General features: G+C 38.5%; 1 protein-coding gene across 7 annotated transcripts in view; it reads left to right on the forward strand.

Annotated features, from left to right (window-relative positions):
* Nucleotides 1–10,252, forward strand: part of LOC131742653 (zinc finger protein 26) — an 86,761-nt gene extending 76,509 nt beyond the window's left edge. For all 7 annotated transcript variants that reach the window (XM_067014460.1, XM_059040771.2, XM_067014461.1 and 4 more), the window contains one exon: nt 8,364–10,252. In XM_067014460.1, the coding sequence (XP_066870561.1) occupies nt 8,364–9,532 (1,169 nt within the window). In that variant the 3' untranslated portion in view covers nt 9,533–10,252. The remainder of the gene's footprint in view (nt 1–8,363) is intronic.
* The last annotated feature ends 5,391 nt before the right edge of the window (nt 10,253–15,643 follow it).

A 15,643-nucleotide genomic window follows, 5' to 3' on the forward strand; every position in this document is an offset into this window, starting at 1 on the left:
TAAGACTTTCTCTTAGGTGGTATGCCTCAGAGTAGAAGGCATGGCATAGTGAGATAAATTGTGTCTGTAAATAACTTTGTTAGAGGTCCTCAAGTTGGCCATTCAACGATGAGAAGAAAGGAATTTCCAGCTGGTGTTATAGACTTGGGTAATTTGGATAGGGATAGTAGTAATAGAAATATAAAAGACAGGAAAAGGGTCAGTTTTAAAGAAAACGTGGTGAATTAGTCTGAGATATGCATGGTGTGAGTAGAGGATGGTATTTCCAAGTGAAGAGGTGCAACAAACTATTGGAATATATCTTAGAAAAAAATTCCAGATAGGGATGTAGATGTGGGAATCTTATATTGAGAAAGAAAAACAGAAGCAATGAGGTTGATTGAGAAGGGCTCTGAAAGCCTTCTTCACCTTAGGTTGAAATAAAATTGCTGGTGAAGCTCTTTAAAAATAAATACGGCCATGCACCGCCCTTGAAGATTCTGACATAGATCTTTGGAGCCTAAATTATATGTGTTTATGACAATTTCCATAAGTTCTATAGTTGATTCTGAAGCAAACCTCTAATGGAAGTACACTGGCCTTTAGGGAGTGGTCCTCTCAAGATAACAGGGGAATACTTACGTTTATGGAGAAGCAGCTAATGGAAGGACTAGTGAGGGGACAGAGGATGCCTTGAAAACCAAGCTCTGGCTGTGAGAGTGAGACCTTCAGGAGGAAGGACATGGAAAGAGCGCCCTGTGTGAGCTGAAGTCACAAGGTGGGACAAGTGCTCAGAGACTTGCTCATGAAAGGATGAGTTGAAGAAAAATCTTCTTTTCTAAATGTTTTGAAAGTAATAAAACCCATAAAATTATGCACAAGGGAAGTGAGGTAAAAGGGAAACATCGAAAAATTGCCTCTAATTCCACTACTTTAGTACAGCTCTTAGAATTTTTGTGTGTTTCTTCCAGGACCTTTTTTGAAAAGGGAAATAGCTCACAGACAATGCGTAAAGCATAAATATGCAGCTTAAATTATTATAAGACACCCATGTAACCACCACTCAGGTCAGTAAACACAGCACCGCCAGGTCCCTAAGAGCTCTTTGGGTGCTCATCCCAGTCACCCTCTCCCCCCACCTCGCCCTCTGCAAAGGTGATCTTCTTTAATGGTAGTAACTTCCTTGGTTTTCTTTATAGCTTTATCAACTGTTGGTGTCTCTAATCACTAGTTTAGGTTTGTATGTTTATGAACTTTATATAGAGGGGATCATAATGTATATATTGTAATTTGTTTCTCTCAAAATTATTTTTAATATTCATGCATTTTGCATACTCGTCTAGTAGTTTGTATCCGTTCTGTTATTGATGGCTTCTTGGGTTGTTTGCAGTTTAGGGCTATTGCAAGCAATGTTGCTCTTGTCCTTGGGTCCTGGTACCTCCTGGCACAGGGTTCCTGTGGTTTATATCTAGGACTGGAATTGCTGAGTCAGAGGATAATGTGTCTCTTTCACACGTTAGATGATGCCGAAATGTTTTCCAAAGTGCTTTTACTGACTTACACTCCCACAGACACAGTAAGTGGGTTCCTCTTGCTCCCCATGTTTACCAAATGCCCTGTACTGCCAGGCATCATACTCTTCACCCATCAGGAGAGTGTGCAGTGGTAGCTTATTCTGGTTTAAACATGCATTTCTCCAATAACTAATGAGGTTGAGCACCTTTTCATATGTTTATTGAGTATTTAGAAACCCTCATTTATGAAGTGCTTCTTGAAGGTTCATTTATCTATTGGATTCTCCGTCTTTTTCTTGTTTTGTAGGAGTTGTATATTTTGGATACAAATCATTGTAATTATATTCACTACAAATATCTCCTCTTACATGTGGCTTACTTTTCCCCTTAAAACCTCTTTTTTTTTTTTTTTTTTTGCGGTACGTGGGCCTCTCACCGTTGTGGCCTCTCCCGTTGCGGAGCACAGGCTCTGGACGCGCAGGCTCAGCGGCCACGGCTCACGGGCCCAGCCGCTCCGTGGCATGTGGGATCCTCCCGCACTGGGGCACGAACCCGTGTCCCCTGCATCGGCAGGTGGACTCGCAACCACTGCGCCACCAGGGAAGCCCAAAACCTCTTTTAATGAACAGAGATTCTTAATTCTAGTATAGTCAGATTTGTCAGTCTTTTCTTTTATGATTAGTATTCTTTTCTTTCGGCTGCACTGTGCGGTATGCAGTATCTTGGTTCCCTGATCAGGGATCAGACCCTTGCCTGCTGCAGTGGAACTGTGGAGTCTTAACCACTGGACTGCCAGGGAAGACCCAGTATTTTTATTTATTTTTTTTTATGTGTTTAAGAAATCTTTCCCTACCAGGAGGTCATGATGACATTTTCCTAGATTTTCTCTTTAAAAAGTCACTTTGCATTCACATTTGGATCCATGGTCCACTTTGGATTTATTTTTGTGTGTCATGTGACTTAGTGGTCAATTTTGGTCTCTTCTGTATGGACATCCAGTTCTCGAGGCACCATTTATTTATTGACATGTCTGTCCTTTCCTTCACTGGTTTGTCATAAGTTGTCAGTTTTTACGTATGTTTCTGGGTTCTCTATTTTTTGTTTTTCTATTTTTCTATCTTTGCATAAATCTATACAGTCTTAGTTATGGGTTTAATAATGGATAACATTTTTTACTGTATTTGCCTCACCTCATCCGTTTTTTTGCTGAATAATGTAATTTGCAGATATCTTGATATTTCACTACACAGTACTTCACTATCATGTATAAAGTATAGGGATATTTTCTACATCATTGAAATATTTTCACATCAAAATAACAGTTTTGCTTAATTTCATTTTAATGCACTGTCCATATATAAATACTCCATAAATGTGTTTTATTATTGGATTGTCTTTTCCCTGTGGGATGATGAAATTCCTGTTTCTCTGTATGTCCTATAACTTTGACTTGTAACCTTTTTTTCTTTATATATTGAGACTTTGGGTCTTATTTAAATCCTGTTGAGATGTTAACTTTATTTAAGCAGGCTGTCAATATGCGTAAGTTGAAGCCACAGTTCTAACCTGTCTTCTATGCATGTGGTTCCAATGACAGTCCAGTTTTCAAAGCCTTCGCAGGTCTCTTTTATTTGTCCCCATATGCACCTCCTAGTGGTGCTGGGCACTGGGTTCCCCTTAGGCAGGGGGTTCCCCTTTGTTTCAGTTCTCACAACTTTAGGTGTGCTATTTAGGGTCAGATCCATGCATGCACAGCTCAGGGAGGAGCCCAGAATTTCATACACAACTTTATGGGGTCACCTTCTTGTGCTCCCTTTTTCACCATGTCCCCTTTCCTTTTTGGCTCCCAGGGCCCCTTCTTTCATGTCTTCTGGATAGAAAGGCAGGCCTGTAGGTTCCCCTCTGCACTTCCTGCAAGTTTGTTTGCCTCTGCAGCCATGCAGCGAGGGGATGGAGAGAAAAAGAAGAAAAGGGGGGGTATTACCCCTCTGCTCTTGGGACCATTGATCTTTCTGCTGAGGGAGGAAGGTTACCCTGCCCTTAGAGTTTTAATTGCCTGTATGGCCACAGCTGCTGCAACATGCTTTGGGTTTGGGCAGAAGAGAATGGGGAATGAACAAACAATAAGATTTCTCTGACCAGTATGGACTCTCCTTTCCCATTGCTAAGACCAGAAATAGAGGCTTCTCAGGGAGCTCTTTCTCCTCACACCTGTTGCCCAGTTCTTGCTTTCAGGCTGCATTTGAGTTTAGGCCTGGAGAGACTGGAGGGGGGAAAAAAGCCCAAGAAAGTCACCACCAGCTCAGTGTTACTTTGTGTTCTGGCTTCCTTCTGCAAGCAGCTTGCTACCGTTTACTTTTTTTTAAAATAGATTTTTTAAATTTCAAAAATTTATTTATTTATTTTTGGCTGCATTGGGTCTTCACTGCTGCACATGGTCTTTCTCTAGTTGTGGCGAGCGGGGGCTACTCTTCGATGTGGTGCACGGGCTTCTCGTTGCAGTGGCTTCTCGTTGCGGAGCATGGGCTCTAGGCACGCAGGCTCAGTAGTTGTGGCACCCGGGCTCAGTCGTTGTGGCACATGGGCTCTAGAGTGCACTGGCTTCAGTAGTTGCAGTGTGCAGGCTCAGTAGTTGTGGCTCACGGGTTTAGTTGCTCTGCGGCATGTGGGATCTTCCCGGACCAGGGCTCGAACTCGTGTCCCCTGCATTGGCAGGTGGATTCTTAACCACTGCGCCACCAGGGAAGTTCCCCGTTTACTTTTTAGAGTTCTCAGCTAGCTGCTTTATGCATTCTGTTCATGGTTTTCACTTGTATTCAGTGGGAGAGCCAGGTTGGAGTGTACTTACTCCATCTTTACAGGACTGGAGCCATTCATATTTTATAACTAAAACAAAACCCCAAAGTTACAGCAGGTATAAAGATCATACTAGTAAAATGAGAGTATGAGGTTCAGTCTAGATTGAGCAAAAGTATAAAGTGTAAGGAGGAAAATGGTGGGAATTAAGGATGGTTAGGGAAAGCACTGGTCAGATCATGGAGGTGTTTTATAGGTCATATTAATGAACTTAGAGTTCATCCATAGGCTAATAAGGAGTCATCAAAAGACTTTAGGCAGGCAGGCGAGCATTTTAGTAAGGTCATTCTAGCAGCAGTTTGGAAAACAGATTTATTGGAAGCGAGACTAGGAAACAGCACAGCCATTTAAGAGTTGTTGCCATAACCTAGGCTAGATGTAATCATCACCTGAACCATGGGGAGGTGTCCAGGGAATGGAAGAAGGTATACAGATGGTAACAAAGTAAGGAAGTGGACTCAGAAAGACCTGTGATTGACTAGATAAAAGGCATTAAGAAAATTGAGGAATTGTGGTTGACACCACTCTTTTTGCTGGTATTATCTCCTTAAAAAAAAAGGGAAGGATGAGCAAGTTAGAAGGGGAGGGAAAGATTATATCAATTTGTGACTTGCTGAGTTTTGGGTCTCTGGGATAGTCGAGTATATAAATTCAGTAAGCAATTGAGTGTCATATTCTGGTGCTTAAGAGAGAGATCACACTGCTTCTCAAAGTTTAGTCCTTTGGATTGTTTTAAAATACATATTCCCAGGCCCCACTCCAGAAATTCTAAGTCATTAGGTTTGGGGTGGAACTAAAGAATTTAAATTTTAACAAGCTCCCAGGTGATGCTGATGCTGAGCTAAAGTCGGATTTAGGAGTTATCTACACAGCTTCTTAAGATTTTGAATTTTTTTTGTAAAATCCCTGTACACCTGTTGTTGAATTTATTCTTAAGCAGCTTTCCTTAGTTTCTTTTCTAAGAAGTTGTATTGTTTTTCTGTAGGAATGCTAGTGAATTTGTATATTTATATTTCTCAGTCTTTACTGTAGCAACTAAAATACTTTAAACCTTCCCTGCAAGTACTGTAATGAATTTTTAAAATCAATAACCTGTATTTTCTTTCAAGCAGTTTTGGGTTCACAGCAAAATTGAATGGAAAGTACAGAGAGTTCCTATGTATCCCCCTGCCCACCTCCACCCCTGCCCAGTCTTCCCCACTGTCAACATCCCACACTGCAGTGGTACATTTTTCACAATTGATGAACCTACCTTGACACATCATTATCACCCAAAGTCCATAGTTGACCTTAAGTTTCATTCTTAGTGTAGTACATTCTGTGGGTTTTGACAAATGTGCAATGACATGTATCCATATGTTAGTATGATACAGGATAGTTTTACTGCCCCCCAAATTCTCCGTGCTCTGCCTATTCATCCCCCTCTCCCCACTAACCCCTGGTAACCACTGATCTTTTTACTGTTTCCATAGTTTTTCCTTTTCCAGAATGTCAGATAGTTGAATTCATAGGGTATTTACCTTTTTCAGATTGCCTTCTTTTACTTCATACTATGCATTTGAGGCTCATTCTTTTATATCTTTTAATGGCTTGATAACTTTTTTTTTTTTTTTTTAGTGCTGAGTAATAGCCCATGGTCTGGATGTACCACAGTTTACTTTTCCATTCTCCTACTGAAGGACATCTTGTTGCTTCTAAGTTTTGGCAGTTAGGAATAAAGCTGCTGTAAACTTCCACGTTCAGGTTTTTGTGTGGATGTAAGTTTTAATTCACTTGGGTGAATATCAAGGAATGTGATTGCTGAATTATATGGCAAGAGGATGGTCAGTTTTTATAAGAAACTGACACACTGTTTTCCAAAGTGGCTGCACCATTCTGCGTCCCCACCAGCAATGATGAGAGCTCCTGTTTGCTCCACATCCTCACCAGCATGTGTTGTTGTCGGTGAATTGGATTTTGGCCATTTTGATAGGTGTGAAGTGGTGTCTCATTTTAATTTACAGTTACCTAATGAAACGATGTTGAATGTCTTTTCATATTCTTACTTTGATCTGTATATCTTCTTTGGTGAGGTTTCTGTTGATGTCTTTTGCCTGTTTTTAAATTGAATTGTTCATTTTCTTATTGAGTTTTAACAGTTCTTTGTATATTTTGGGTAATAACTCTTGTCAGATGTGTCTTTTGCAAATATTTTCTCTCAGTCTTCTCATCCTGTTTTCTCATTCTCCTGACATTGGCTTTTTTAAAAAAAATTAATTAATTTTGTTTATTTTTGGCTGTGTTGGGTCTTAGTTGCTGCGCGCGGGCTTTCTCTAGTTGTGGCGAGCAGTGGCTACTCTTCGTTGCGGTATGTGGGCCTCTTGCCGCGGTGGCCTCTCCTGTTGTGGAGCACAGGCTCCAGGCACTCAGGCTTCAGTAGTTGTGGTGCACGGGCTTAGTTGCTCCACGGCATGTGGGATCTTCCCTGACCAGGGCTTGAACCCGTCTGCCCTGCATTGGCAAGTGGATTCTCAACTACTGCACCCACCAGGGAAGCCCTTGACATTGGCTTTTGCAGAGCAGAGGTTTTAAATTTTAATGAAGTCCAGCTTATCAATTATTTCTTTCATGGATTGTGCCTTTGGTGTTATACCCAAAAAGTCATCACTCCCTAATATCATCTAGGTTCTTTCCTTTGTTATCTTCTAGGAGTTTTATAGTTTTGTGTTTTACATTTTTGTCTGTGATCCATTTTGAGTTAATTTTTGTTAAGAGTGTAAATCTGCATCTAGATTCACTTTTACATATGTGGATGTCTAGTTGTTCCAGTACCATTTGTTGAGAAGACTGTATTTGCTTCCTTGTGTTGTCCTTGCTCCTTTGTCAAAGATGAGTTGACTATAATTATGCATGTCTGTTCTGAGCTCTGTACTCTGTTCCATTGATCTACTTGTCTTTTACTAGTGCTGCACTGTCTTGATTACTGTAGTGCTACAGAAGTCTTGAAGTCAAGTGTCAGTCCTCTGATGGTTCTTCTCCTTCAGTGGTGTGTTAGGTATTCCAGGCCCTTTTCTGTTTTGTATAAACTTTAGAATCAGTTTGTAGAGATCTGTGAAATGACTTGCTGGGATTTTGATTGGGATTTTGTTGAATCTATATACCAAGTTGGAAGTAATTTTAAACTTCCAGAAAAGTTGCAAGAATAGTGCAAAAATACCCATATGCACATTCACCCACAGCTAATATTTTGCCCTATTTGTTTTGTCATTTGGTATATGATTTTTTTTCCTGAAACTTTTGGGAATAAATTGTATACATCATAGCTTTTAACTCCATATATTTCCTAAGAGTAAAGATATGTAAGAATGTATGTTTTTTAAACCTTTGTATTATTATAAAACTCTGTTCTCCCAAAATGATAAAATCCCTTACTAAAATTTAGCCTGGAGAAAATCCTGTGTTTATCTGTCAAAAGCATCTGATGGAAAGACACTGTTATCCCTAAATTGAGCTTCACATGTCCGTTTAGAAGGTAGAGGTAGAGTGAGGATGCTAGAAGATATTCAGAGAAACCTTTTTATTTATTCATTCAGAATAAGTCACTGTAAGATGTTCCAAAGGCACTAAGTGAACACAATCTCATTTCTTTGTGGAACCTGAGGAACACTTGTAGTCTATTAGCAGCATTATGAAATTGTCATTTTCAAGTCATTCTGGCAGCAAATAAAGTTTAAATGGAGGTGAGGAAGATTAACCACCTATCCTTTACAATTACTTATCTTTCTGATAGTTCTGTTTTTCCCTCACCTTCAATTACTTATTTTTAATCTTCTCCTTATTCACCTCCAGCTCTCCTCTGTTTGATGTCTTCTGAATTTCTGGGTCTGCTGTTCAGATTTCAGAGTCATATATGATAACTGTAAAGGCAATGCAATGCTAAGATTTTTTTTCAATGTAATTCTCATTTAAAAATGGAGGAGTGGCTTTTATTTTACTCAACACAGAAAATAAGAAACATTTGCTTTGTTTTTTCAGCTTCAGAGTCAAATGGTGAGATCAAAGAGTTTTCTCCAAAAAATGTCATATACGAAGATGATTCATCTCAGTATTTGATAATGGAAAGATTTCTAAGCCAAGGCCTTGAGTATTCCAGTTTTAAAGAAGGCTGGAAATGTGAGGGTGATACTGAGATGCTGCAGGGAAATCAGGGATATATCAGGCAAGTGACAGTTTCCCATCAAGAAGCCCTGTCTCAACATATGAATGTTAGTACTGTGGAGAGACCCTATGGATGCCATGAATGTGGAAAAACTTTCAGTCGGCGCTTTTCCCTTGTGTTACATCAGAGAACTCATACTGGAGAGAAACCATATGTATGTAAGGAATGTGGGAAAACCTTTAGCCAGATCTCAAACCTCGTAAAACATCAGATGATACATACGGGAAAGAAACCGCATGAGTGTAAAGACTGTAATAAAACATTCAGTTACCTTTCATTCCTCATTGAACATCAAAGAACACATACTGGGGAGAAACCCTATGAATGTACCGAATGTGGAAAGGCCTTTAGCCGTGCCTCAAACCTCACTCGACATCAGAGAATTCACATAGGAAAGAAACAGTATGTATGTAGGAGATGTGGGAAGGCCTTTAGCAGTGGCTCTGAACTCATTCGCCATCAGATTACACACACTGGAGAGAAACCTTATGAATGCATTGAGTGTGGGAAGGCATTTCGCCGGTCTTCACACCTTACCCGGCATCAGAGTGTCCATACCTCTAAAACCCCCTATGAATGTAACGAATGCAGTAAAGCCTTCCGTTGCCACTCATTCCTTATTAAACATCAGAGAATTCATGCTGGAGAAAAGCTCTATGAATGTGATGAATGTGGTAAAGTTTTCACGTGGCATGCATCCCTTGCACAACATATGAAAATTCATACTGGAGAAAAGCCCTATGCATGTACTGAATGTGACAAAACCTTTAGTCGGAGCTTTTCCCTCATTCTACATCAGATAACTCACACTGGGGAGAAGCCCTATGTATGTAAGGTATGCAATAAATCCTTCAGCTGGAGCTCAAACCTTGCTAAACATCAGAGAACACACACTCTAGAGAATCCCTATGAATATGAAAATTCATTTAACTACCATTCATTCCTTGCTGAACACCAGGGAATTCACACTGTAGAGAAAACCTAAGAATGTATGGATTAAAAAAAAAAAAAGCAGCTAATGCCTTACTTCAGAGAACTCTTGGAAAGAAGCCTTATGTGAATGTGTTGATTGTGATGAAATGTGGTCTCTGCTTTATTCAGTATTCTGGAGAAAAACCCAAGGAATGTATGGGAAAGCCATTAATAGCTGCTTATTCTTTTTGTAATACCAGAAGATGAAATCAAACAATACTGAGAAGACTCTTCATCTGGTAGGATTCCCTTAATCTACATTTGTAAATTCCTACCAGGAAAGGATACATATCCAATAAATGTGAGAAAGTCTCATTCTGCATCTGTCAGCTCAGGACAGGACAGAACGCATGGGTAAGGGTGTCCTTTTTCCTGGACATCAGAAAATTCATAATGAAGGAAAATCATACAAACAATGATTTGGGAATGCCTTCATGTACCATGCAATGTTTATTAAATTTTTAAATACTCTTCTAAGGAGAAAAGGCAACCCTATACATGAACTTAACATAGGGTGACTTTCTGCAGTATTTCAAACCTACAGAATTATCCTGGGGAAAAACTACCATTGTAACGAGCGTGGCAAAGTCATAAGAGTTCTGAGAAGTTATGCTGGCGAGAATTGGTGTGGGAGGATTTTTTTACAGGGGGATGTTTGTTTGGGTTTTGTTTTTTGTTTTGTTTCGAAGCAAATTCAGAAAAGCTACGAATAAATCTTTTGATTCATAGTAAATTAATGTATTGGCTGAATTTTTTTCCTACAGCATGTGTGATTCTGAATATGCAACTATCACAATATTGACATCAAAGAGTAGCATGCTTTTGTAAAAACATACAGACATTATTATAGAAACATCTTTAGATATATTATGGTTTTAATTTTGAGACAGAGTTTGGACTTAAGGTTATGCTAACTCATGTTTACCCTTGAATCTGACTAGATATCTTAGTCTGAAATAAATGTAAATAAGGTACATCACAGGAAAATGTCAAGGTTGTTTTCCTCTTTTGTTCCATTTTCAGTAAGAACATTTCTTTTGTAAGCACATATTTGTCCAAATAAATCAGATTGTTTTCATCTCCACGTACACCTGCCCATCCTTTATTTTCCCATTGTAAAGGTTATCTTACCTTTAAAGCATCTGAATGCCTCCTTTCAAGAACTTCTCTTGCGTTTAGTACATGAAATATGTAATTTAGAGCTTGAATGAGTGCCTCATTTAAGCATATTTTTTCACGCATATACAATTCTTTCACAAAGTGAGAGGCTGGCATATTTCTTTTCCATTCAATGTAACAACAAAACACACAGCTGTTCCCTAATATTTGCTTTTCTAGAACTATCATAACAACTCCACTGTATAAATCCCCTCTTTCCTATAGTGGTGGCCAGTATTATTAATTTCCCCCACACCCTGTGGCAGTCTTTGGTGAACAAGGATGTATTTGTCATCTCAGAGGTGTGTAACATTCAGAGGTGTGGCCATAGACTTCTCCCAGGAGGAATGGGACTGATTAGACCCTGCCCCCAGTTTTTTATATAGGAATGTAATGGTGGGGAACCATGGGAATCTGGCCTAAGGAGTTTACCAATCCTCCAAATTCAGAATCTGAATTTAGGTATCTGCCTTCTCCATAGGAAGTACCAGCGGGTGGGCTGTAAGTTGCCTGGCTGAATTTGTACTCCATGTTTTTGAGGGAATGTTTTAAAATTGGCCCAAGTAGGAAATGGCGTGCATTCTTCTGCTTTGGTTCTTCTTGTAAAAGCTTCTCTTCCCTAGGGTCTAGGAAAGCCATAATATTTTGAATTATCTATTTTCTCCTAGTAAGCAGGACTTCTTACTTCTAAAGCAAATGTGACCTCCTTAATGGAGCAAGGGAAAGTGAAGAATGATGGAGAAAAAAGTGGGAAGAGGCTTATGATCAGGTGAGTGAGGGGCACTCGGGAAAGGGAGTGCCTTTGCAGGTAGCTCATCAAATATGTTGCTTGAATCATTTTTATCAAAAATAAGAAATTTCCCCTAAAATTTACTTCATGCAACACTCTGAACTACGTAACTCACCCAAAAAGTCCTCTTGTTCATTTGTGGTAAAATATTTCACAAAATAAGAACTATGCTATTATTTTTAATTTAATTAAAATACAGATAATGTATTAGATACATTAAATTGAAATACAGTTAATTCCTAGGCTATACAGTAAAAGATATGTCAAAACACTTGCCACTGAAAAAAAAGTGAATAGTTTGTAGATATTTTCATTTATACAGTTTGCTTCCTTTGTCATAGCAAGTCAGTACTGGCAAAGTTCATAGTTGCTGTCAGTCAATTTCAGCACACAAGTCTGTGTTATATCTTTCCGTATTTAACATTTATAAGCTGTAGCACTTTTCAGAGGCAGCAGAAGACCAAAAGAAAAGCTTCCTGTTTTTCAAGATGAAATTCAGTAGCAATAGCCAGCCAGACACATTAAGGTATAAAAGCAAACAGTGGGAATAAAGTATATGATGTACTTTAAATTACTTGTATAATACATTATTTCAGCTCCAATTTGTTTGACAAAGAGATAATGGCGATACATAGTGTGACCATCTCAATACATGTGAAGGGGTAAACATACAATTTGGACATTTTGATCTAGGAGTTTATAATATAATAAACTTATAAGGACTTTGTATTACAGATACACAATTGTCTTAGGTTTGCATATTCAAGTTGTGAAAATTTTGAAACATAGGAAGGAAACCATTATAGCTCTGAAAGTTATAATATTTTTATTACTCTGCTGTCATGATTATCCATACTAAGAGAAGGGAGAAGGGAAAAAAGATGAGTGTAAGACATAGACATTTAGGACAAACTCAAAAGTTCTAATGTGTGTAGTTAGTCTTAAGAAGAGGATGACACAGAAGAAATATTTGAGGAGTTAGTCAAGGACCCTGCAAAGAGATGCAAGATATCAGCCCTCAGGTTCAGGAAGCTCAGCAAGTTCCAAGCAGGCTAAAGAGGGACATCACTGCAACTATGCACATTGTAACAAAAGATAAAGCCTGGTTATCAGAAGCTGGTACAGAGTAGGAGAGAGACTACTTTCACAGCAGCAAGAGGAAGACTGAAAGTTTCCATCTCAGATGGAAGTCAGAAGATAATGAAACAACACCTTTAAAGTGCTGACAAGGAAAAAAAAAACAACTCGACCAATCTAGATTTCTATACCAAGCTAAAAGTCCTTTAGAGGTAAAGCAGAAATAGGGATGTTTCAGGTAAACAAAAATGCAGGGAACTTGTGTAGCATGCCTGTGCTAAAAGAAACATTATTTGAGTTCTTCAGGCAGTATGAACTGGTCCTAGATGGAAACCTGGCAGTGCAGAAGGCAGTAAAGAACACAAGGGGTAAATATAAGTCAAGTATTGGGAAACTAAGGCCCATGGGCTATATCAGGGCCTGTAAGCTAAGAATGGTTTTCACATTTTAAATGGCTGTTAAAAAGATGACTCCACAAGAAATATAAATGAATATTGTCAACACAACAATTATAATATCAGCTGGAGTTTAAAATATACATGAAACTAAAGAAGCATGACAGTAACACCTGATAGGAGGGGATGAATGGAGTTGAGTGTAAGATTCTAGTAGCATCAGTGAAAGTACTCATTTGGTTCTCTAGATCTGGGGGCCGACTAAATAGGTGTATTCTATTTGGGGAAATTCATTAAGCTATACACATTTCTCTGTGTATTATGCTTCAATAAAAAACGTTTTGGGCTTCCCTGGTGGCGCAGTGGTTGAGAGTCCGCCTGCCGATGCAGGGGACGTGGGTTCGTGCCCCGGTCTGGGAGGATCCCACATGCCGCGGAGCAGCTGGGCCCGTGAACCATGGCCGCCGAGCCTGCGCGTCTGGAGCCTGTGCTCCGTGATGGAAGAGGCCACAACAGTGAGAGGCCCGTGTACTGCAAAAAAAAGTTTTTACAAGTTTCCCAAAAGATCATTACACTTCAACATTAAAACAAGAAGTTACTATAAATGCAGAAGGATAAGGAGATAGAGCAACAGGTACATTCAGTACTAGTGATGTAAATATTAGTTGTTGCAATATCAGAATTCTGTATTTTCTTAGAAAGCAGCAACCGGTGCTTCAGTGGACTTAAAATAAGATACCCACATAGAGTTAAGGCTAGGTCAAGTTTTGTTACTGAGAAATGACCCCAAAGAATTTTCTACTGAATATTATACAATGCATCTCAGGACATGAAACTTTGTTAAATCCTTCTGAAGAGACGGAAGAAATTTCAAAGCAGAGAGGCAGCAAACCTTGCAGATTGGGTGTGAATGACTTGGAAGAAAGAGGCCAAGTTCTCAGTAACACTTTCAAAAAGTCTGCCTTTAAAGGCTGGGAGAGAGAAAAGGTAGTAAAGAAAAGGGTAAACAAATTAGTTATATTTAAAAAATTTTTTTAATAAATGAATTTTAAGAAAAGTATTAAGAAATTCTGCATCACCAATACTCTCAATATCACAGAGAACAATATTATGTAGAAAAATGGAAATTGGTCAGAAAATAGAAATTTCAGATTCAATGTGAAACTGCTGACAGGTGAAAAATATAATTTTGTCTGTTTGTTATGCCTTTCTTAAATTACAGGTGAGTTTATGTCGTGACATTTATTAGTCTGAATTTCCTGTTCATGTTAAGTAAATATCTCATTTTATTTGTTGTCTTAAAAGAACTCTATACTAAGGAAATGACAGTTTTCTGTAATCCAAATTTCATACATGAACTGCTACAGTAGCCTCCTAAACTGGTCTACCAAGATTTTTCTATACAATAGTCAGTGTAATTTTCAAAACAAATAATTTTAATCTCTTATGAAAGATCTTAAAGAGCTTCTGATGGCTCTTCAATTAAAATATAAACTCATGCCAGAGCTGGTAAGGTGTCTTCTAAATCCGGCCTACTCTCCAGCCTGGTTTCATATACGTTTCTCTTTACCACCTTGCCTGCCCACGTTCCAGCCACTGGCCTAGGACATTTTTTTTTTTTAAACAAACATGTCAAGATCTCAATGAGCACTTTTGTTCTTGCTGTTCTACTTACAAAGCTCTGTGTCCCTCCACCTCTCCAATCTGCCGTGGATGACTCCTTTCCTTCAGATTTCAGCCTGAATGTCACCTTCTCATGGAGGCCTTTCCTGACTGCCTTATTGAACATATGTTCCTCTAATCATAGCACCTTGTTTCCCTCATATTTTGCATTTTGCCTAGAGGTCAATTTAGATGAAATCTAAAAAGAGCCCAGGCCCTTCAGCATTTTCCAAAAGTGCCTTTAAAAAGCTGTAGATAGAAAAGTTGGCTTAAAAAGTGTAGAAAAATTATCTGATTTTAAAAAATGGCTAGCATCTATATATCCAACAGTAGCCTGAGCAAATCTATATACAACTTGGAAGATATTAAAATCATGCTTTTGAAAATTATTTAGTTCATGATGGAATTGTTTACTATTTAAAAAAATAGACAACTTAGCTCTATTTACTATGTAAACTAGAAAATTTAGCAACAAGTAAAAAGATTATGACTCAGAAATGACCATTAATAACATTTTGGTATATAATCTTCCAGGATATTTCAATGCACACACAAATACACATATTTACAATATATATTTTAATAAAAACATGGTTATACTCTGATATTTTATAATTGTATTAAAAAATCACAGTACAGTAAGTCTCCTACATACAAATGAGTTCCATTCCGAGAGCGCGTTCGTAAGTCCGATTTGTTCGTTAAGTGCAACAAAGCCTAGGTACCCAACTAACGCAATTGTCTATATAGTACTGTACTGTAATACTTTTCACACAAATACATAAAAAACACCAAAAGTAGAAGTTTTTAATATTATAGTACAGTACCTTGAAAAATACAGTCGTAGAAGCTACATCACTGCTGCTTTTATGCTTGCTTCTGTACATCCTGGGCTTGAAATAAAGACACTTACTGTATTCTATACAGTACTGTACAGTAAAGTACACAAAAGCACAACCACTTGTAGAGGATGCATGCACATAACAATGTACACTAGACACATGAACTAACGTGATTGGACATGCGAATGTAGGTTCGCATC

Source organism: Kogia breviceps, chromosome 15 (assembly GCF_026419965.1).
Source record: "Kogia breviceps isolate mKogBre1 chromosome 15, mKogBre1 haplotype 1, whole genome shotgun sequence".
Lineage (NCBI taxonomy): Eukaryota > Metazoa > Chordata > Mammalia > Artiodactyla > Physeteridae > Kogia > Kogia breviceps.